Below are 24636 nucleotides of genomic sequence, written 5' to 3'. Positions count from 1 at the left end.
TTCAGTCTCAATGCACCAAGCTGTGCAGTATCAAGATAAATGTTCGTGTAGAAGCAACCTTAAATGCAATGGATTCTCTAACCAATAAACTTTAGGGAGAGAATGATAGTGGACAGCCATGACTAAAAAAATACAGTTTAATGTCATTGTTCAGAGCAAACCCCGTGTAAATCAGTGCCAGAGAAGGTTCCCGTTTTCTGTTGAAAGGTCTGTGATGCTGTTTCATTAGAAACAGCACTGGGATTGCATTTGTTTATCCATTTATATCAATTAACAAGGCGGCACTAATCGATTTACAGTTTCTGCCAGCGATAGGGAGTATTAAATGGGGTTGATTATTCTAAGGTTTGGTTTCTGAGTGAGATTGCGATGGAGTCTTCCTGTGTCTATCAAGCTAATGACATTAAACGCTGGGGAATTATTGCTATTGAAACCTTCCAGTTAAACCACACATTAATATACACTGCCCCCGTTGTAATGAACATCAAAGGGACACGCTCAGTCAGAATGGAATGATAAATATTCTTCGTAGCATCTTAATCTTATCTCTTGTAACATTATTTCGGAGTCTTGTTCATCAGAAAGTCCTTCACAGACATTTTAAGAATGTCTGTTTGTGCTGGTGGAAGAACATATCATCATAAAATATTACAAATTGATATTGGTTTAGAATGTGATAAAGAGTGATGTCTTTGCAACTGCCAGAATCTTACAAACCGACCAATTCTACAATTATCTTTAAACTCATTCGGGGAATATAATCCATCTCATTGAAGAGATGACAGTCCAATCAAAAAAGAAAAAGTATTTTCTTTAATTAAGAAAAATTTAAACCAAGTTAAATCCAGTGACAGAAAATAATCTAACTGCTGTTGGAAATGTTAAGAAGGTTCGGGGGACCTGAACAGATTCGGTTACTTAGTAAAATAAAACGCACAAAAGAATAACATTTATGGGAAAGTTTGTTTTTTTGGCGATTGTTGCTGAACAATATTCTCTTATACAAAAATTAACATTTAAAACATTATAATATTGAGACAAGCAGGTAGGAATGTTACCTATCTAACACGCCCCTGTAACATTTTGTCCCAATATTATAGTTTTCTTAATGTTATTAATTTTATGATAAATATTCCCAGTCAGATTGTAACCCAACCGAATCTTACCCCTCCACCAATCCCTGGACTGCACAACAGACACTCTCTGAGTGAAGCGACTGCTAACTTTATATCACACCTCCTCTCTCAGAAACTTCCAATTTGAGGATACTTGTGAAAATAAAATTTAAGCAATCTTTCTCTTCCTCTGTACCTTCGGATGTGACCCAGCGAATCTCCCACTGCGTACTTAGCTTCCTCCGTGGCAGGTTTGAAGAAGGTGTCCTTCATGGTGGTAAATCCTTTAAAAGGCATCTTTTCTGGAAGGGACACGTCTCTCCTCTTCCCAGTTCCTAGTTCGATTCTATCAGTGTCTATGGCACCCGGGACGCTGGTGTCCTCGCTTTGTATTCCATTGCCACTCTGAGAGAATGCAGCGAGAAATAGTTTGTGATCTGGGTTTTTTGCTTTAGCACCTCTCCACCTGTCTGCACCCTCTCTGCTTTCCAACCAGTTGCTGTGAAAGTTGAGAGTGAGAATCCCCAGGAACTCACTGGCGACCTAGAGAAGACACCAAGTGTGGGTTTTACCATCCATGGCACAGGTCCCTGCTGCTCCTGGGAGGGTCTGTTCCTGTGTTCTCGAACAGAGGGGGGGTCAATAGATTTCTATTGCCCACTGCCCCCCCACCACCCACCCTCCCAATAAAAATAGTCAAAGAATCGGTGACATTTCACCCATCACACACACAACCCGGTATCCAGCTGCGGCTAGGAGTACTTGTTACCTATTCGCCTCCCCTTCAAATGGCTCACAAGTCCCTGCCACAAAACAAGTGGCAGTGCACTGAGAGAGAGAGAGAGGAGGGAGAATGAGTTTATTAAAAATTGACAGCTTTGTACTCAATCTGAATGACGCAGGTTCCAGTCTCCAATGCTAGCAACCTTGCCTCATTGTAACTGTAGCTGATATTGAGGAGAGAAACTCATTGTTAAAACTCTACACCCCTTTAGATAGAAGATGCATGAATCTTTTGGAACTTAGGACACCGCATCCATCTCTCGGACACATCCCAGTGCTTCCCTCAGCAATTATTCATTTCATGGGGATAATTCAGAGCAATCCCATCCCTTCCCTTTATTTGTGCAAGATGTATTTTAAGAACGAACTCAGGCTATTTATAATATATTTAATCATATTACATTATTTATATATTCCATTACAAAGACACGAAAAGATTTCTCAGCGAATGGGAAATTAACAGAAGTTAAGTCGGTTCCCCTAATCTTTTTAACACTTTAAACCAGCCAGCAATCCCCTGGAATTGAAACCTAGCCGGTGAATTTGACACCGCTGCTGTTATTTTATATTTCTGAGTGATTGTTCCAAGTTATTCAGAAGTGAGGGAAAGGAAATACAAAATAAATCGAGGATTTTCGCTTTGTCTCTTTTCCAGACATCTAACCTGACATTTTTTTTTCCAGAATTATACAACTTGCTTTAAAAACCTTTCATTTGTATACGGTACGAAATATCCCAAACTCCTTCACAGGAGGTTTAATCTGGCACCAAGTGCCAAAAGGGGATAGGTCAGATGACTGAAAGTTTGGTAAAATAGGTGGGTTTTTAAAGAGGAAATGTCTTAGAGGCAGAACTTGAGGCTTGGGGAGATAATTCCAGAATTTAGGGGTGAGAATTAGATGAGCCCAGATTTCACAGAATCCTCCAGTGCAGACGAGGCCCTTCGGCCCATCGAGTCTGCACCGAGGCATGAAATGCCATGACCTGCCCACCTTGCCAGCACTTGGCCCATAGTCCTGAATGTTATGATGTGCCAAGTGCTCATCCAGGTACTTTTTAAAGGATGTGAGGCATCCCGCCTCCACCACCCTCCCAGGCAGCGCATTCCAGACCCTCACCACCCTCTGAGTAAAAAGGGTTTTCCTCAAATCCCCCCTAAACCTCCCACACCTCACTTTTAACATGTGTCCCCTCATAACTGACCCTTCAACTAAGGGGAACAGCTGCTCCCTATCCACCCTGTCCATGCCTCTCATAATCTTGAACACCTCGATCAGGTCACCCCTCATATATCTGGATAGGTTGGTGGGGGAGGGGGGGCGACTGACTGGAGGCAATGACAGTGCTGGCAATTGTTCCCACACAATACAGCTAACACAATTCATGAATTAGTGTCACGCGTTGGTAAAAAGTAACATCAAAGATTATCACAACTATTTAGTTGTTTATTTGTGATTTTCTCATCAATGTCTCTGCTGGTCATTTTGTCCTTTAGTGCAAGTTTGGACCAGTCTGTCTCCTGCTCCCCTTTGCTGCCCACTTGTGGTAAATAAGGCACCTTACACCAGAAGCTTTCAAACTTTTTTTGACTCTTGCAATGAATCAGATTTTGTCAGGGTGTAAAGGCCATTCCTCCAGCTTTCCCATTGCTGTTCCACATGGTGATTGTTAGACTGGATATCAGGCAAACAGTCAAACAAGGACAGACTGTGTAGGGGTCGAGAGGTGGTGAAGACATAAAGCCAGGAGTCAGCATACACATGATAGCTGGCCCCATATGTGGGGTTATGGGGATACAGTGGGATTGCTGTCAGTGCAGGCTCAATGGGCCGAATGGCCTCTTTCTGCACTGTACGGATTTTATGATTCTATGATTTATGTTAATTATAAAGGAGTGGGAGGATAGAGAGACCTGGTGGTGTTATGCAAAATCTTTGAATCAGTAAGAAGTCTCACAACACCAGGTTAAAGTCTAACAGGTTTATTTGGAATCACGAGCTTTTGTTCCTTCATCAGGTGAGTGGAAGTTAGTTCACAAACACGGCATATATATCGGCAAAGACACAATTGCAAGATAATTACTGATTGGAATGTGAAGAATAGCTGAAATGCGAGTCTTTACAGATAATCAAGTCTTTACAGGTATGAACAGTGTGCGTGGAGAGAGGGCTAATCACAGGTTAAAGTGTGAATTGTCTCAAGCCAGGAGTTAGTAGGATTTTGCAAACCCAGGCAGCATGGTAAGGGTTACAAGCAGTGTGACATGAACTCAAGAGGCCGTCCTCATGAGGGATCACTCAAAGAACAAAGAACAAAGAAAATCACAGCGCCGGAACAGGCCCTTCGGCCCTCCAAGCCTGCATCGACACACGCAGATACGGGAAGAATGTGCAAACTCCACACAGTCACCCAAGGCCAAAATCGAACTCGGGTCCATGGCGCTGGTGAGGCAGCAGGCAGCAGGCAGCAGCACTGTGTCACCGTTTGTGTGCTGTATGATTCATGAAGCAAATGGCTTCTCATGTCTGAACAGTGTTGGCAGAAGCTATCACACGTGTATAATAACTGAGGCTGTGACATCAACCAACTGCACATGAATCACAGAATCATTTTAAGGCTCCCAGTGGGAAAGGCAAACTGGAATGAAGTATGGGTCAGAGATGGAGACAAGTCAGGCAAAGCAGCCACATTTCTCCCACATGAACCCTGCGCAATTGCAACTCTGTACCAGGAGTGCAGGATTGAAAAACTAGTCTTGACATTGAAAATTTCTTTACACAGCGAGTTGTTGTGATCTGGAAAGCACTGTTGTTGGGGGATTTGAACCTGGGTGCTAAAGGATTACACTGGGTCTCTGGGTTACCAGTGCAGTGACGCTATGCTCCCTCTGCATAGAGTTTTGGATAAAGGTTGAAATGATGATTCCAGTGACTAATGTAAGGTTTGATTTTCCAAAGGCTTCGGGATGGAGGCGACCTTGTTGCTAATAGTTGGTTACTCCCACACCAGAGGGGTTGCAATCTCTTTCTTGGTTTTCGCTGTTGAGTTCAGTGGATTTGCGATTTCTGGTAGATTATCATATATTCTAATCATCTGCATCCAATCAAATTAATAGTTTCTAATTGCTTGATGCATAATTCTCCATTGTATTCTCTTTATGGGCTGGTTGTTTGGCATCATTCCCCTTGGAAAGTAGGGTTGCTTTAGGAACATTGAAACAGGTGGAGGCTATTTGGCTCATTCAGTTAGATCATACTTAGACCATAAGGCCATAAGATATAGAGCAGAATTAGGCCATTTGGCCCATCAAGTCTGGTCCGCCATTCAATCATGGCTGATATGATTCTCATCCCCATTCTCCCGCCTTCGCCTCGTAACTTGAACCTGATTTAAATGGTTGCATGATTCTCTTAAGAGCTGATCACATGATTTGGTGGTGACATCATTAGGGTGTTACACAGGTTGCTGTTTAGTTTCGGTTTGTACTCTATGCAGTGCAGAGAACGTCTCTTTCAATAAACCTGTCGTGTGTTACTTTGAATCTACATGCGCAAACCACGTCTTTTTGTGTAAAACCCACAATCCCTAACATAGTTAGGATGTTACACACAGAGACATCAAAAAACCCACGGTGCAGGGAGGTTATTCAGCCCATGTTGTCTGATAACAGGGGCAGCACGGTAGCACAGTGGTTAGCACTGCTGCTTCACAGCTCCAGGGTCCCAGGTTCGATTCCCGGCTCGGGTCACTGTCTGTGTGGAGTTTGCACATTGTCTGCGTGGGTTTCCTCCGGGTGCTCCGGTTTCCTCCCACAGTCCAAAGATGTGCGGGTTAGGTTGATTGGCCAGGTTAAAAAATTGCCCCTGAGATGCGTAGGTTAGAGGGATTAGCGGGTAAAATATGTGGGGGTAGGGCCTGGGTGGGATTGTGGTCGGTGCAGACTCGATGGGCCGAATGGCCTCCTTCTGCACTGTAGGGTTTCTATGATAAACAATTATCCAACAGATTCCTGCTTTCCAGCTCTCAGCCTGTGGCCCTATAGGTTATGGCATATCCAAATGCTTTTAAATTTAATCAGAGTTGCTGCTTCAATCACCCTTCAAGGCCCATCTGCTTTTATGGTTGGTGGATAGGTTGATTGGACGCACCCACGACCCAGGGTGAGATGAACTGTCTGGGCTAAAATAAAATTTAAAAGTTGGTCTGGGGACTGAAGCTTGTATTTGAATATGTTGTCTAGGCATTCTTAGCATAGTTTCTCAGTCACCATTTATTTTTCACAAATCTGCAGAGAGAGGGAAACAGAAGATTCCAGAGAAAGGGAGATAATATTCAAATAAATCACACGATTGTTGCCAGCTCCATCAGTGCAATGAAATGCATGGGCTGAACGTAGATGTTCTGCGTGAAAATGTTCTAATCAGAGCTGAACTGGAAGAGTTGAAGGACAAGATTCAAGTTGAGTATATACCCTTCAAAATGCACAATAAACTGAAGCTTTCAATGAACCAAGCTGTGTGAGATCTGAACAAACGAATTTCGGGGACAACACAAAGGTGCCAAGAGGAAAGAATTCCACTTAACCAGATATACAGACGCAACCATAGGCGTATCGCTCAACTAGTGAAGCTGCTCCTTCACAGCAATTGGTTAGTCCGGGAGATGGAATCTCACCAGCCGTACTTAGTACAGAATTACCATCAATCACAGAGGTCCACATGTTCCCTTACCACCTCAAGAAAATAACAGTCACCAATAAGGGTGTCAATAAGATGTCTTAAGATCAGTAGAATAAAGCCCCTCACAGAAACACACACTAATGGCGACTGCTGTCATTATACTTGCAACAGATATGGTGATGTTGGATGATGAAGAATGGGAGGCATCGGGGCTGCTGTGTTGAACTTGTGTTCTTAGGTTACTGTGCTGAAGAACAAGATTTAGCAGGAGGCCATTTAGCCCCTTCAGCCTGTTCTGCCATTCATGGAATCCCTACAGTGCAGAAGGTGGCCATTCAGCCCATCGAGCCTGCATCAACAACTATCCCACCCTATCCCCGTAACCCCACATATTCACCCCGCTAATCCTGCTGACGCTAAGGGGCAATTTAGCGTGGCCAATCCACCTAACTGGCACATTTTGGGGTCATCACTGATGTGCAGCCCAGCTCCACAATGTCAATGTAAATGCCCCTTTCACCATCCCTGCTCCCCCTGCCCAGCCTCCTGAGCTGCTGCTGCACCCACTGCTAGAAGTTTAACAACACCAGGTTAAAGTCCAACAGGTTTATTTGGTAGCAAAAGCCACACAAGCTTTCGAGGCTCTGAGCCCCTTCTTCAGGTGAGTGGGAATTCTGTTCACAAACAGAACTTATAAGACACAGACTCAATTTACATGAATAATGGTTGGAATGCGAATACTTACAACTAATCCAGTCTTTAAGAAACAAAACAATGGGAGTGGAGAGAGCATCAAGACAGGCTAAAAAGATGTGTATTGTCTCCAGACAAGACAGCCAGTGAAACTCTGCAGGTCCACGCAACTGTGGGAGTTACAAATAGTGTGACATAAATTCTGATTCTAGGATCGCATGATAAAGACTCAGGAGGAAAAAAGCAGAAATATTTATGTGAAATAGTGTGACATAAACCCAATATCCCGGTTGAGGCCGTCCTTGTGTGTGCGGAACCTGGCTATCAGTTTCTGCTCCGCGACTCTGCGCTGTCGTGTGTCGCGAAGGCCGCCTTGGAGAACGCTTACCCGAATATCAGAGGCCGAATGCCCGTGACCGCTGAAGTGCTCCCCAACAGGAAGAAAACAGTCTTGCCTGGTGATTGTCGAGCGGTGTTCATTCATCCGTTGTCGCAGCGTCTGCATAGTTTCCCCAATGTACCATGCCTCGGGACATCCTTTCTTGCAGCGTATCAGGTAGACAACGTTGGCCGAGTTGCAAGAGTATGTACCGTGTACCTGGTGGATGGTGTTCTCACGTGAGATGATGGCATCTGTGTCGATGATCCGGCACGTCTTGCAGAGGTTGCTGTGGCAGGGTTGTGTGGTGTCTTGGTCACTGTTCTCCTGAAGGCTGGGTAGTTTGCTGCGGACAATGGTCTGTTTGAGGTTGTGCGGTTGTTTGAAGGCAAGAAGTGGGGGTGTGGGGATGGCCTTGGCGAGATGTTTGTCTTCATCAATGACATGTTGAAGGCTCCGGAGGAGATGCCGTAGCTTCTCCGCTCCGGGGAAGTACTGGACAACGAAGGGTACTCTGTCCACTGTGTCCCGTGTTTGTCTTCTGAGGAGGTCGGTGCGGTTGGTCAACCCTGCCACAGCAACCTCTGCAAGACGTGCCGGATCATCGACACAGATGCCATCATCTCACGTGAGAACACCATCCACCAGGTACACGGTACATACTCTTGCAACTCGGCCAACGTTGTCTACCTGATACGCTGCAAGAAAGGATGTCCCGAGGCATGGTACATTGGGGAAACTATGCAGACGCTGCGACAACGGATGAATGAACACCGCTCGACAATCACCAGGCAAGACTGTTCTCTTCCTGTTGGGGAGCACTTCAGCGGTCACGGGCATTCGGCCTCTGATATTCGGGTAAGCGTTCTCCAAGGCGGCCTTCGCGACACACGACAGCGCAGAGTCGCGGAGCAGAAACTGATAGCCAGGTTCCGCACACACAAGGACGGCCTCAACCGGGATATTGGGTTTATGTCACACTATTTCACATAAATATTTCTGCTTTTTTCCTCCTGAGTCTTTATCATGCGATCCTAGAATCAGAATTTATGTCACACTATTTGTAACTCCCACAGTTGCGTGGACCTGCAGAGTTTCACTGGCTGTCTTGTCTGGAGACAATACACATCTTTTTAGCCTGTCTTGATGCTCTCTCCACTCCCATTGTTTTGTTTCTTAAAGACTGGATTAGTTGTAAGTATTCGCATTCCAACCATTATTCATGTAAATTGAGTCTGTGTCTTTATAAACTCTGTTTGTGAACAGAATTCCCACTCACCTGAAGAAGGGGCTCAGAGCCTCGAAAGCTTGTGTGGCTTTTGCTACCAAATAAACCTGTTGGACTTTAACCTGGTGTTGTTAAACTTCTTACTGTGTTTACCCCAGTCCAACGCCGGCATCTCCACATCATGACACCCACTGCTCACAGCGCCCCCTCTGCTCTGGAGGAGACATGCGCGCATGCGCACTGTGTGGGGACCACAGCTCCCGGCGGTCACTGCGCGGCGCGCAGGCGCGGTGTTGGCGCGGTTTCCGGTTCCGGGCGGGAGCTTCATGGAAGCGGCGGCCAAATGAGGTGAGGGCGGCAGGAGAGCGGCTCCGGGGGTGGAGGGAGAGACAGGGAGATCCCGGCCCCGGACACCGCCCGCGGGGAGCCGGGGAAATGGCGCCGCGGCTGAAGATGGCGCCACACGGGGTGTCCCGGTCCGCGGCGCAGGGGCTAAAGGGCACCTGACCCCGAGCCCCCCCCTGACCCCGAGCCCCCCCCCGACCCTGAGCCCCCTCCCTGACCCCGAGCCCCCCCAACCCCGAGCCCCCCCAACCCCGAGCCCCCCCTAACCCTGAGCTCCCCCCTCCCTGACCCCTCAACCCTCCTGTGACCCCGAACGTCCCTCACCCCCTTCCCCTAACCCCACCTCACCCCAACCCTCCTGTGACCCCTCACCCCCAACCTGCCCACGTCTGTGACCCCCCCCCCCCCTTCACCCCAAAGCCTCCCCCTCCATCCCCAATGCCCCGCCACCTCCTCCACTGGGGAGTCCAGAGGACCAGATGGATCTTTGGGTTCATGCCCCTGGATACTGAAGGCAGCGGGACAGGTAGATAAGGCGGTTAAGAAAACATATGGGAGACTTGCCTTTATTACCAGGGGGCAGAGAGTACCAGAGCAGGGAGGTTATGATGGAGCTTTATAAAACACTGGAAAGGTCACAGCTGGAGCACTGTGTGCAGTTCTGGTTCCCACACTATTGGAAGGATGCGATTGCACTGGAGAGGGTGCAGAGGAGATTCACCAGGTTTAACACTGGAAAATCTCAGCAGGTCTGACAGCATTTGTGGAGAGAGAATAGAGCCAGCGTGTTGAATCTGGATGACCCTTCGTCAGGATGTTGCCTGGGCTGGAGTGTCTCAGTTATGAAGAGAGGCTGGGGTTGTTTTCCTTGGAGCAGAGAAGGCTGAGGGGGGACCTAATTGAGATGTATAAAATTACGGGATATTGATCGGATGAAACTTTTCCCCTTAGCAGAGGGGTCAATAACCAGGGGGCACAGATTTAAGGTAATGGGCAGGAGATTTGAGGAAAAACCTTTTCACCCAGAGGGTGGTGGGAATCTGGAACTCATTGCCTGAAAGGTTGGGAGAGGCAGGAACCCGCAACATTTAAGAAGCATTTAGATGAGCACTTGCCATAGCATACAAGGCTATGGACAAATTGCTGGAAAATTGGATGAGCGTAGATAGGTACTTGATGGCTGGTCCAGACATGATGGGCTGAAGAGCCTATTTTTGTGCTGTAAAACTCTGATATTTACCCAAGCTCTCCCCCCTTGCCTGAGCTCTCTGCTCTTGCACCTAACCCCCATGTTCCATGTCCTGCCGGCCTGTGTCTCCCCCTGTGTTTATAAAGTGCTTATGGTATGTTTGGAGCTTAACTGCTATATTTGTTTTTGCATGCCGAGCTTTGATAATGCACGACGTGCAATGTGACTGGGGAATAAGTTCTCTTGCAACCACAAGACCTCTAACCAGGAGCACAGACAACCTCATTATAAATGTGACGCAGTAGCAAAATAATGTCGATGCTGGGATTCTGAAATAAAAACAGAAAGTGCTGGAATACTCAGCAGGTCAGGCAGCATCTGTGGAGAGAGAAACAGATCTGTGACCTTTCATTAGATATGGATTGTGAACCACTGTTGCTGCAGATCTGGTACAAAACAGCAACTGTCTTAGCCATTGAAATGAAAATCCGATTTAATTGGAACGCTGGTAATTAGGTCAGTGCAGTGGTGATTAAAACATGAGGATTTTTGCAACACTACCCCAAGTTTGTTAAAAACTTATTTTGGTTAAATTGTTCTCTGAAGCAGTTGAAGGATTTTCTTTCATCACAACCATTGGGACCCTTACAAATGTGATGGGTTCAAGTGCTACTGCAAGACCCAAACACGAAGCCTACTGCTCCAACGCAGCACTGAGAGAGTGCTGCGTCATCAGAGGTACGCTCCAGTGAAATAACCAATGGTCCCATCTGCCTGTTTTAACATTATGGTAGGTAGTCTTTGAAGATCCTGTTTTATAACCAATGTTTCACACCTACAACTCTACTGAAAGCTGACCACAGTAAGAGGTCTCACAACACCAGATTAAAGTCCAACAGGTTTATTGGGAATCACGAGCTTTCGGAGCGCTGCTCTTTTATCAGGTGAGTTCATCCACTCACCTGAGGAAGGAGCAGCGCTCCAAATCTCATGATTCCAAATAAACCTGTTGGACTTTAACCCAGTGTTGTTTAAGTTTATTTATTAGTGTCACAAGTAGGCTTACATTAACACAGGAATTAAGTTACTGTGAAAATCCCCTAGTTGCCACTCTCCGGCACCTGTTGTGAAACTTCTTACTGTACCCACTCCAGTCCAACGCCAGCATCTCCACATGAAAGCTGACCAGTTCACCCAATTGTTCTTTATGTGACCTTGCCTTGCATGCGGCGGATTCCCATGCTTATCTACGTGACACAACTCTGCTTAACCTTAGTGTGGCCTTTATGCTTGAAAAGGAATGTTTGCAAGGGCATGGGAGAGAAAAGGACTAATTAGAGAGCTTTTACTTCGTGCCTCAGCAGACAAGATGGGCTGAATTATCTCACTCTGTGCCCTTTGATTGTACACTCCAAAGCAATCTGTTGCACTTGCAATGTTTTGGCATGTTCGATGAGCTACATGCAAAGGTGCCCATTAAAGCCACCGTTCCTTTTGCAGAAATGAGTTGTACTATAGAAAAGGTTCTGGCTGATGCGAAAGCGCTGGTAGAACGGCTGAAAGAACATGACAGTGCAGCAGAAGCTCTCATTGAACAGACCACTGCCCTTAACAAAAGGGTGGAGGCCATGAAACAGGTGAGTGATGTACAGCAGTTACTCTGCAATCCCGGTCAGCTCGCATTTCAGCTTTCTTTTAAAATATCTGGTACGTTGTAAGTGATCTGGGTGGTGGAGATATGTTGGTGAAAGTTTTAAAGCTTGGGTGTTTGATATGGCACTGTTAGTCTGGGCATTTCCTGCATCTTAATTTGGAGTGCGGCTTTCTTTGAGAAATCCCACTTGCCTGATTTACGAAACACGTCTGGTTTGAATGAAGGAAGTTTTGTGAAGCATAATGTGAAGCCGATTAACATAAGGATATCGGAAAAACTTAATCTTTTGAACAGCTGCCATCATGAGGCACATAAAAGGGAAAAGTACGCCTGATCGATGCTTTTGTACAAATAATTGCACTGTTTTAGTGTGAGTGTGCTGCATCTTTAAATAATAAACATTTAGAAATTGCTTGGCTGCTTCAGTGCATATGGTGAATTGGATGGGACTTATAGAATCCTAGAATAGAGTCTTATTATATAAACAGTCTTAATGTGGAATTGCTTCCACAAATCTGTCCCTGTTCACTCATTATTACGTTCAGAATGACAGATCAATTTAGGAGGTTGTTGCTAGGATATTAGCAAAGAGCAGTGGGTGAACATTTGAAATGTTCAAACTGTTTGCACTCAAATGAAAAACACACAATATGTGTCTATGCATTTAACTCTTTGATCGCGAGTTCATTTTGAGCAGCAGAATTCGTGGATAGAAGTAAAATACTCATGAATAGAAACATAGAAACCCTACAATGCAGAAGGAGGCCATTCGGCCCATCGAGTCTGCACCGACCACAATCCCACCCAGGCCCTACCCCCAGATATTTACCCACTAATCCCTCTAACCTACGCATCCCAGGACACTAAGGGGCAATTCTAGCATGGCCAATCAACCTAACCTGCACATCTTTGGACTGTCTCTAATAGTTGTTGATAATGGGAGCATTGAGATAACAGATTAAAAGGGAAGGTACAACATACACGGTAACTTAACATGTCTCTCAGAAATAACCAAAACACTTCATAATCAGTTGTTAATTTTCAATTCCAATTACTTATTATGCAGGCAAAAACAGCAGCCATTTTGTGCATAGCAGGATCCCGATGTCAGTAAGGAGTTAACTGGCTAGTTACTTTGTACTATATGTTGTATAAATAATTATATATTTATAATATATAGTATTAATAAATCAATATAGTACCTATACACTAAGCTCGGTGTCAATGTTGCACATGGTTATCACAAGTTGATGTTCTTTATTCAAATATTGGGAAGACTGAAGCTGTCGTTCTTGGTCCCTGTTCCAAACTCCATTCCCTAGTCAGCAACTTCCGCCCTCTCCTTGGCAGAAATCTGAGATTAAACCAATCTGTTCGCAACCTTGCTGTCACATTTGATCCTGAGATGAGCTTCCAAGCTCATTTGTGCCATCACTAAGACTGCCTATTTCCACTTCCAGAACATTGCTGCTCTTCCTTCCTGTCTCTGCTCATCTGCTGCTGAAACCCTCATTCAGCCTTTGTTACCTCGAGACACGACTATCCTGTCACACTCCTGGATGGTCTCCCACATTCTATCCTCTGGTCATCTAAAATGCCTTAATTTGCAGCAAGCCCCATTCATCTATCACCTGTGTTCACTGATTTAACATGGGCTCCAGGTCGAGAAACATCTTGACTTTAAATGACTGCTCCCTCTCTCTGTGATCTCCAGTCGCAAGGTATTTCAGGACTCTAATTCTGATCTCTCGTATATTCCCAGTTATAATCGCTCCACCATTGGTGGCTGTGCCTAGACCCTAAACTCTGGAATTCCCTCACTAAAAAGTGGCAGTGGTTGGCACGGTGGTACAGTGGTTAGCCCTGCTGCCTCACAGCGCCAGGAACCTGGGTTCAGTTCCCGGCTCGGGTCACTGCCTGTGTGGAGTTTGCATGTTCTCCCCGTGTCTGTGTGGGTTTCCTCCGGGTGCTCCGGTTTCCTCCCACAGTCCAAAGATGTGCTGGTTAGGTCGATGTGCTATGCTAAATTGACCCTACTGTCAGGGGGAGTAGCAGGGTAAATGTGTGGGGTTACGGGAATAGGGCCTGAGTGGGATTGTGGTCGGTACAGACTTGATGGGCTGAATGGCCGCCTTCTGTACTATAGGGATTCTATGATTAAACCTTTCTGCCTCTCTACATCACTTTCCTCATTAAAACCTACTTGTTGACTATGATTTTGGTTTTGTGAATTAATATCTCTTTATATGGCTCAGTGTTTTGCAATGCTCCTGTGAAACACCTTGTGAGGTTTCACCACAAAGTCACGATATGAATGTACGTTGTTCACACAGATTACTGTAAGAGATAAGAATGTAAGGAATAGGGTAGCCCCTCCAGCCCATTGAGCCTGCTCCACCATTCAGTAAGATAATGTCTGATCATCTACCCGCACTATCTCCGTATCCCTTAATTACATGTCTAGGTTAGAGGGATTAGTGGGTAAATATGTAGGGATATGGGGGTAGGGCCTGGGTGGGATTGTGGTCGGTGCAGACTCGATGGGCCGAATGGCCTCCTTCTGCACTGTAGGGTTTCTATGATTTCTATGATTAGCCGGAGGGGGGGGGGGGGGGGGGGGGTGTCAGGGGTGCTGTGCTGGTCCCCAGGGGCAGGGTGATGATATATGTGCGCGGTGCCCCCTGCGAGATTGGGTCTGGGTGTTTAAATAGTTACTCTGGTCTTGTGTTTTTTTTCCCCTTCTAACTCTTTCAGAGTAACTCAGGGTAAAACTGGCAGAACCATCTGAAGTAATTTCAATTACTTCTGTCGGATGTTTCCCAGCCCAGCTGTCCAAAGGAGGTTAGCACATCATAGAATCCCTACAGTGCAGAAGGAGGCCATTCGGCCCATCGAGTCTGCACTGACCACAATCCCACCCGGGCCCTATCCCCATAACCCTACATATTTATCCTGCTAATCCCCCGCCATTAAGGGGCAATTTAGCATGGCCAATCAACCTAACCCGAAAATCTTTGGAGTATGGGAGGAAACCGGAGCACCCGGAGGAAACCCACGCAGACATGGGGAGAACATGCAAATTCCGCACAGACAGTGACCTGAGGCTGCAATTGAATCTGGGTCCCTGGCGCTGTGAGGCAGCAGTGCTAGCCACTGTGCCACCGTGCCACCCTCCTTGACAATTGCCTGGTAAACCCTTATATAAAAACTCCCTAAAGAGATTCCACAGCGTATCATTGGGGTACAGGAAGTTATGGGCCAATAAATCCAACAGTGAATTGAGGAGAAATTCCTTTACCCAGAGTGTGGTTGAAATGTGGAACTTGCTACGGCAGGAAGTGGTTGACACAAATAGCTTGGATGTTATCAGAAGGAAACAAGACGAGTATGTGAGAGAAAAGGGAAGAGAAGGATCAGCTGAAAAGATGTAGATAGAATGTGAGGAGATCCGTGTAGTGCCTAAACATCAGCACCGACTCTTTGGGCCAAATGGCCTCTTTCTATGTTCTATATGGTTCACCAAGGAAAAGCTGACGGTCAGAAAGAGTTGTCTAGTCAAACGTCCAGAGTCCCATCAGATGATCAATGAGACCATGTTTGGCCTCTTGGGGACAAGGTTTCAGATTATTACAGCAGAGACCATGGTATTGTATTTAAATGTCACCGCTATCTAAATAATTTGTGTTTAATTTAGAACTATCACCACTCGTTAGTTGGAAATAACAGTTGAATATACTTTTGTTCCGCAAAAATACTAGGATGGTCTGTGAGCAGACATCTCCAAGACCATTATTAATTCCGCTTGGTCATCAAACAGCAGGAAATGTGTCCTTGATAAAGTAGATAATAGTTGTTCCTTCTTGCAAGATAACACGCTTTTTCTCTTTCTCTCACCATCCTACTTCCCACTGCCCGTCTCAAACTGAGAGAAGCAGATTTGTGGGACAGGCCAGACTCCACCCCCCTTAACTTGCTGTGTCAGACTCACTCAGCTAATAACATTGCATGGTGACCTACTTCTGTGGGCAGGGTAGTCAGAACCAAATACTGTGGACTTGTCACTTTTTTTATGTTGTTGTGTTTGAGGAGAATCGCAAGCCTTCTTCTGTTATTCAGTACCAGGAAGACATTCAGGAATTAAATGAAGTGGCCAGGCACCGACCCCGCTCCACCCTTGTGATGGGAATCCAGCAGGAGAACAGGCAAATCAGAGACCTACAGCAGGAAAACAAAGGTGAATCTTCATTGTGTCTATTAATAAAATTAATTGAGAGGCACTCACTCGATGTGCCATTCGTCACTGAGGCAATTCAGTAAATATATTTTATTTCTGCACATCGGAATTCTTGATAATCAAGATATTGAAAATGATGAAGCAATTTGTTATTGAAGTCAGAAATAAATGTATTTTTTACTGGTGGGGAGCAAGCTTAAAATCAAAGCTCAGCTATTTAGTGTTCAAATTCTAATGGCAGTTGGTGAAGGCAGAGACCAGAAGTCGGTCTTTACTCCGGTTTAGACTTATTCACAATGTGAGACATTACAGATGTAGAGCTCCTAACTTAGAGTCTCTTTAATGTTTTGAACCAAATAAAAAAAATCAATGAACTAATTAACAGAGGTGAGTGCCTCTTAAAGTGCCTCTTTATATGTGCAAAAGTCATTATCTAATGAGAGCTGGAGGGGACAATTGAATTTTTCAAGACTGCAAATGATGAATTTTTGCCAAGTAAAGTGAAGAGATAAATGAAGTTTAGATAGAGATGAGATGGCATCAGATTGAATTGTGGACCAGGCTGAATGACCATTAGGTCCCTCTCCTTTGGTCTTAATGTGAAAGACCTGATAACAGAAGCCAGGACTGCTAAATATTCAGTTTAGTCCATTAATTATTTTGCTGATATTAAAACATTGGGGCGGCACGGTAGCACAGTGGTTAGCACTGCTGCTTCACAGCTCCGGGGACTTGGGTTCGATTCCCGGCTTGGGTCACTGTCTGTGTGGAGTTTGCACATTCTCCTCGTGTCTGTGTGGGTTTCCTCCGGGTGCTCCGGTTTCCTCCCACAATCCAAAGATGTGCGGGTTAGGTTGATTGGCCAAGTTAAAAATTGCCCCGTAGAGTCCTGAGATGCGTAGGTTAGAGGGATTAGCGGGTAAATATGTGGGGGTAGGGCCTGGGTGAGATTGTGGTCGGTGCAGACTCGATGGGCCGAATGTCCTCCTTCTGCACTGTAGGGTTTCTATGATTTCTTTCCATGAAAACAAAATCAGACTTTGTCGAGTTTTGCCGAATGCAAAATGAAACAATCTGCATGGAACCGGATTTGTTTGAAATTTCTGAATATCTGAGTTTTATCATTAATAAGCTGTTCCAAGACAGGAATTCAACAGCCGAAAGATAATTGAGCGTAAAGGATCAGTGAGGAGCATTTATACTCCAACTGTAACGTCTGTTGGAAGTGATTTCACTTTGAGCCTAATGCTGCTCTAACAGTGTAAAGGAATCCGTTGAGCCTTAGTGGTCAATTTACATTGTCCACGTTTGGATGATGTGAAGCCAAGGCCATCTTGTGCGCTGACACTAAACTCATATACTTCCATACTAATTTTTTTGACTGCTTATTTATTGGTGATTTGTCCGCTTCCTAAAGGTTTAGCCATTTTCTTTTCCTGTTGAAATGTTTGCAAAATAACCAACCACAGCAAATTAATTACACAGAAATGCTTTATTGGGTTGTTGCCCATCATTCATAAATCAGGCAGCTGGTAACTCACGTCAGCTTCTCTTCAATCTGTCAATTCTGATATTCCAGCCAGTTGGCACCAATAGTTTTACAGTATTTTGCCCGAACACAAGTGTTGAATTTATCAATGTAGTATATCATAATATATGTATTCTCATCATTAGATTACATATTTCAGTGTATTCCAATAATTTAGGTTAGGTGGCCTAGTGCATTACTGAGGGAAAACTTTATTGCTGGAAGTATTGTCCTTGAAACGACTTGTTAAACTGTTATCCCATGTTGCTGGTTCAGTTGGACATTCAAGGTCCCATACCTATTTGAAGAACAGTGGGGAGTTCTCCCGCTGTTGCAGATGATGTTCCCTCTCTCAGCCAACATGTCTTTTGGAATCCAGCCATGCGTAAAGTGGCTGCTGTGGTCACCTATGTCACAACAGCCCTTCCACTTCAAAAACAATCCGTTGTGAAACACTGGAACATTTCAGAGGATCCTCACAGGGCAGTTACTAACTGAAAAGCTTTTTGTGTTCAATCACTCAGCAAAGCTTGCCTTGAACAAAGCTTATAACCTGCACTTATTTCACACAATAACACTTGTAATTCTCAATCAAAAGGTTTATTAAAAGAATCCCGAACAATATGTGAAATTCCGTGGAACCCCGACTCTGTCTCATAAGAACATAAGAAATAGGAGCAGGAGTAGGCCATCTAGCCCCTCGAGCCTGCCCCGCCATTCAATAAGATCATGGCTGATCTGATGTGGATCAGTACCACTTACCCGCCTGATCCCCATAACCCTTAATTCCCTTACCGATCAGGAATCCATCCATCCGCGCTTTAAACAAATCTCCCTACTACATATAGTAAAATAAAATTGAAAACAAACTAAACACTATTCAGTAAATGATTATTTTTGATTCGATGTCAGAACAATCTGGTACAGTTTTCAAATTATCTAAAAATTGCACAAAACCTTTATGGGGTACTCAGGGAACGCTGGTTGAGAAACACTGGTCTAAGACTATGGAAAGTCTTTAGTGGCTACATGTTCAGAAGCCCATTTCTGCCATCAGATGTTGTGCTTGCATGTCCACTTTGGTTCAGGCTTTGCATTTGTTTGGTGAACATTGCTCTGAGTGTTGGTATTGTAAGAATCTTGGTTAAAAAGCAAAATGCTTTTAGGAACATAGGAATTAGGAGCAGAAGTAGACAAATTCAGCCCTTCGAGTCTGTTCAATCAGATCATGGCTGATCTTTCCCTGATCTCAAATCCACCTGTCCCCGTATTCCCTTATCCCTTTTTTAAATTAGAAATCTATCTATCTTCTTCTTGAAACCATTCAACGATTCAGACTCCACTCTGGGGCAGCGAGTTCCAAAAATTCACCACCCTCTGCGAGCAGCACGGTGGCACAGTACTTAGCACTGATGTCCTACAACACCAGGGACCCAGGTTCAATTCCCGGCTTGGGTTACTGTCTGTGTGGAGTCTACGTGTTCTCCCCACGTCTGCGTGGGTTTCTTCTGGGTGCTCCGGTTTCCTCCCACAGTCCGAAAGATGCGCTGGTGAGGTGGATTGGCCATGCTAAATTCTCCCTCAGTGTACCCGAACAGGCGCCGGAGTGTGGCGACTAGGGGATTTTCACAGTAACTACATTGCAGTGTTAATGTAAGCCGACTTTTGACTAATACATAAACTTTAACTTTAAAATAGTTCCTCCTCATCTCAGTTTTAAATCTACCACCTCGCAACCTATACCTGTGACCTTGTGGTAGGACAGTGCAAAGCATTTTCAGGAAACATTGGCAATGAGTTGTCTTTGTGTCCCTAGAACTGCGGACATCACTAGAAGAACATCAATCTGCCCTGGAGCTGATCATGAGTAAGTACAGGGAGCAGATGTTCCGCCTGCTAATGGCCAGCAAAAAAGATGATCCTACGATGATTACAAAATTGAAGGAACAGCATTCCAAGGTTAGTGACAGGCTTCCTTTTTCCTTCCATTGTGTAACAAGTACGCTGTACAGTCTTGTGTGTCAAAGCAGCCTTGTATAATAAACATGATTCACCAAGGGGGAATCTACTCTTGGATTACACCAAAATGGAATTGTGGCATTTTATAATAAAAAGCTTCTGATCCAGTTCAAAGATTAACATTTTTCACAATTTTGAATAAAGGTTAATTAGACAACCACTTTTTATAAATGTAGGCAGTTCTGATGATCTGGAATGTGCTGCCTGAAAGGACAGTGGAAGCAGATATAATTGCAACTCGTAAAATGATTTGGAAAAAATACTTGAAAAGGCAACATTTTCAGCACCTTGGGGAAAGAATGGAGGGAGCGAGACTAATTTGAAAAGCGCTGTCAAAGAGCTGACACAGGCACAGCGGCCAAATGACGACTTGTGATATAAGGGTCTAGCATTTCAGCTGTGAGATATAATATGGTGCTGCCTAGGTCCTTAAGAGCATTTAAATACTTGCTTTAAAAATGCAATTCTATTAGAACTGTTATTTGTAATATGTCAGGATTGTTTTCAAACTGAATGCTGCATTCTATTAATGTACCGCAGTGGCATTTGATTCAGCACGCTGACAAAACAGCATGGTAATAAATACACCCCAAAGCAGGCGAGTTGGGGTTGTTGAGCGTTGCAGAGGGCTATTGCGTAACCTATACTTTCTGAAGCTTGGGGGTGACTCCAGCTTGCTGAGACTGTAAAGCTCCCAGAGTAGATTAATCTTAGAAGGGTCTGCAAAGGGACAGTGATGTATTTCCAGTTCAGGATGGTGAGTGGCTTGGAGGGGAACTTGCAGGCGCTGGTGTTCCCATGTATCTGCAGCTCTTGTCCTAGATGGAAGTGGGTTGGGAAGGTGCCGTCAAAGGATCTTTGGTGAATTTCTGCACCTCATCTTGTAGATAGTACACACTGCAGCTACTGAGTGGTGGTGGAGGGAGTGGATTTTTGTGGATATGGTGCCAATCAAGCAGTGCTGCTTATCCTGGCTGGTTTAAAGTTTTAAAGTTAAAGTTTTTTTTATTTATTAGTCACAAGTAAGGCTTACGTTAACACTGCAATGAAGTTACTGTGAAATTCCCCTAGTGGCGTGAAGCTTCTTGGGTGTTGTTGGCGCTGCACTGATCCAGGCAAGTGGAGAGTATTCCATCACACCAAAGAGAAAATGCTGGAAAATCTCAGCAGGTCTGGCAGCATCTGTAAGGAGAGAAAGAGCTGATGTTTTGAGTCCAGATGACCTTTTGTCAAAGCGGAAAGGCAGAGAAAGTGGGAGATATTTATACTGCAGGGGGAGGGAATGAAAGATGAGTCATAGCCACAGAAACTTAAAAGGGCTGCCAGTGGCAGAGAGAATAAAAGATGTGAATGGCCAAACGGCAGAGAAGCTGAAATCAGAGGGTAAGCAGATTCCAGCATCCGCAGGAATTTGTTTTTATCCAGTATTCCATTACTCTCCTGACTTGTGCCTTGTAGATGATGGACAGCCTTTGTGAAGTCAGGGGGTGAGTTACTCGCTGCAGCATTCCTAGCCTCTGACCTGCTCTTGTAACCACTCTGTTTATGTGGCGAGTCCAGTTGAGCTTCTGGTCAGCGGTAACCCCAAGGATGTCAACTGCAAATTCCTGTGTCTCCGTGAATTGGTTAATGTGCAGAAGAGGTGGTCTGGTACATTGGAATTCAGTGCTTGGTTAGGACTGAATTATGATCATTCAAAGTAGGTGGTTGCTATATGCTGCAGAATTCATCTGTTGACTCTGTTCCCTGCAGGAACTCCAAGTCCACGTGGATAAGATCAATGAAATGGCCACAGTGATGAGAAAGGCGATCGAGCTCGATGAGCAACGGCTGTTCAAGGAGCAAGAGAGAATTGTTCAATTAGAAGTGAGTGAGTAGAATACGAGAATGAAAACCTAATTGGTCGCTTCGTGATTGAAGGTTGCTTAACTTTCTCTGAAGTTTGGTTTTACCCGGGTAATTACCTCGTTTAATTCAAATAAACGTCTTTCTCTACATTAAAATGTATTATCCGATTATCAGGAGAAGACTATATCAGACACCTGACATATTTAATGTCTGCTGTTTCGCAGCTTCTGCATGTACACTTCTGTTTGCAGTTTTAAAAGCTATTTGAAAGATTAACCTGATTATACTCCATGAAATGGGTACACGGTACACAGCAGGTTCAGCCAGCATCTCGAAACAGATAAGACATTTAAAGTTGCAGAACCTTTTTACAGAACCTTTCACACCCGACACACAGACTCCCTTAAAACCATACAATCCCTGCAGTGCAGGAGTCAGCCATTTGGCTCGTCAAGTCTGCACTGACTCTCCGAAAGACTCTCACCCAGGCCTAACACTCCCACTCTATCCCCGTGACCCCGCTAACCTACACATCTTGGGGCACTAAGAGGCAATTTTAGCACGGCCAATGCACCTAACCAGCACGTCTTTCAGACAGTGGGAGGAAACCGGAGCACCCGGAGGAAACCCATGCAGACATGGGGAGAACGTGCAAACTCTGCACAGACAGTGACCCAAGGCCAGAATTGAACCCGGGTCCCTGGTGCTGTGAGGCAGTAGTGCTAACCACTGTGCCACCCGTGCTAACTCGTACTTTACCTTTACAGATGCTGAGAGATTCATTTCTGACATTTTCTGTTTCAAGTCAGGTTTCCGGTTTTTGTTCAGTTGTATTATAGAATCCCTACAGGAGAGGAGGCCATTCGGCCCATCGAGTCTGCACCGACCACAATCCCACCCAGGTCCTATTCCCATAACCCCACATATTTACCCTGCTAATCCCCCTGACACTAGGGTCAATTTAGCATGGCCAATCAACCTAACCCGCACATCTTTGGACTGTGGGAGAACCCGGAGGAAACCCACGCAGACACGGGGAGAATGTGCAAACTCCACACATTGAACCCAGGTCCCTGGCGCTGTGAGGCACGAGTGTTGACCACTGGTTGCACTGATCTGTTTTGAGAAGTTAATCAGTCCTATGCATTGTCATTTTCAGGTTAATCTGACCGAAGATTATGATTGTTCTGTTCTGTATAATGTTTAACGTGTAGTGTTTCTGACACTGGAAGTAGAAGGATGCTATTGAACATTAAAAATTCTTTGTAATAGTTTCAGTTGACCTGTTTTGGAAGGCATTGTCGAGGTTGCTCAGTTGCATAAAAGCTATAATTGTCTCTTTGCAGTTTGAAAATAAAGGCTTGAGAGAGGTGCTGCAGATAAACAAAGAATCTTTCCTCTATCTGAAGGAAGACCTAGCGGAAAATACATCGTTATCCGGCTTGGTGACAAATGCCAACCTCAGCATGTGGAAGAGCTGAAAGATTGCTCAAATCCTCGAGCTTCCACTTATTAATCTCTGTGTCAGCACGTGTTAATGTTCTATCCAAACTGACTGAGCCAGTCCATCAAATAGGTACAGATTACTGTCAACTTTTGCAAGTTAAAAGGGGTTTCATGACAAGCTAATTAAACTGACAGAAGTAGCTAATTATTTTTCATTGCATGATTGACTTTGTTTAGTTTAGAAAAGAAATCCGTCTGTATGTGTTTGTTTTGTTTAATGCGGCCGGCATTTTATCTTCAGTTTAGAGTCTAGCCTCATTCCTATCTGGTTGCCTGCCGGTGAGTGAGATTAAAAAAATCAACCTCCATTGCTGCTGCCACCAGAACAGGCCTCAGGGAAAATCAAGCAATCACTAGTTTGCAATTACCCTTTGCAACTATCTTAACTATGAAACCCCTGTGTGTGTATATAAAGAAAAATAAATTCTGTGTAATTTATAATGTTGATAGATGGGGAGAGAAGGAGGAGGAACAGATTGTGCCAAACACCTAAACATGATGATCACAGTTGGAATTGGATAAATATTTATTCTTTAGAAATTTAACTGACCAGGGGCGGAGAAGTGAAATAACTTGCTCCTAGTCAACGCTACATAGAATAAGTTCTATTTTTTACCATGTTGATTCACAATGTGAGATCAGTAACTCGGATTGGGTGGTTAATCCTGCAATTTCTGTACAATACGTCTGTGGATGTGTATATTTTTGTTTTAATAAAGAGATATTGATTAAAGTCTGCTGTCTTACACTGTTACACATTGAACTGGTGAAGAACGGCACTAAAGCTGAACCATCGGAGGCTGAAAATCTGCAGGGTTGTCAGTTTTATTATATTGTTTACCCATCTTCCCTTGGACAAGAGTGGGTTAATGTTTAACATCTTCAGATACTCTTGCCTTGAGAAACCAAAGTTGCCGAACGATTTTCACACTGGTTCATCGTTCCGTAAGCAGATAGATTAATCTGTGTTTGGCCTCCCCTCTCCAGGAGATGGCAGAGGAAGTATAAACATGTTGCACCTTGTACAGGTGGGGATTTGGTGTGTTTGCATGCAAATTCTTTCAGCCGTGGACCTTCATTTTCCTTTGTTCCCTCATCAATATTTACAATTGTCATTGTTTTAACTAGATCTGGGGTTTGATGTGGAAATTGAAACTTTTCTGCCTGTTTCCTCAGGCAAACAGCCATGGAATTCTTCTAGTCCAAATGGGAATTAAACCAAATCCACAGTTAAATTACCAAAAACACCAGGTAACTTACACAAATGTGAAGGAATTAATTGAAAGGTTATCATGAATGAGTTCTACTTCACATCTAGGCTCATTTTTAAACAATCTATTGTTAATCTGTACAAAATATATCTATATTTTGACATGGCGATAATGCATTCACTTCCCTCATCCAAGTTTGCAGATGACAAGGATAGATGGGAAAGC

General features: G+C 44.5%; 2 protein-coding genes across 8 annotated transcripts in view; one reads left to right on the top strand and one right to left on the bottom strand.

Annotated features, from left to right (window-relative positions):
* slc17a8 (solute carrier family 17 member 8) overlaps positions 1–1412 on the bottom strand; it is a 74755-nt gene extending 73343 nt beyond the window's left edge. For both annotated transcript variants that reach the window (XM_078219542.1, XM_078219543.1), the window contains exon 1: positions 1312–1412. In XM_078219542.1, the coding sequence (XP_078075668.1) occupies positions 1312–1412 (101 nt within the window). The remainder of the gene's footprint in view (positions 1–1311) is intronic.
* The window catches only part of fgfr1op2 (FGFR1 oncogene partner 2), a 103702-nt gene extending 79769 nt beyond the window's left edge, over positions 1–23933 (top strand). Inside the window, exons 1-6 of one of the 6 annotated variants that reach the window (XM_078219553.1) lie at positions 9147–9225; positions 11912–12048; positions 16182–16299; positions 19644–19786; positions 21599–21712; positions 23041–23933. In XM_078219553.1, coding sequence (XP_078075679.1) covers positions 11914–12048; positions 16182–16299; positions 19644–19786; positions 21599–21712; positions 23041–23175 — 645 coding nt within the window. In that variant the 5' untranslated portion in view covers positions 9147–9225; positions 11912–11913 and the 3' untranslated portion in view covers positions 23176–23933. Of the gene's footprint in view, positions 1–9146; positions 9749–10395; positions 10566–11017; positions 11202–11911; positions 12049–16181; positions 16300–19643; positions 19787–21598; positions 21713–23040 lie in introns of those variants that run through there. The other 5 variants (XM_078219552.1, XM_078219555.1, XM_078219554.1 and 2 more) reach the window with 5 other exon arrangements.
* Positions 23934–24636: the final 703 nt, after the last annotated feature.

The sequence above is a fragment of the Mustelus asterias genome, chromosome 9 (genome assembly GCF_964213995.1).
Source record: "Mustelus asterias chromosome 9, sMusAst1.hap1.1, whole genome shotgun sequence".
NCBI classification, from domain to species: Eukaryota; Metazoa; Chordata; class Chondrichthyes; order Carcharhiniformes; family Triakidae; genus Mustelus; species Mustelus asterias.
The sequence above is the reverse complement of the archived record's forward strand: the minus strand, read 5'-3'. Positions and strand labels throughout refer to the sequence as shown.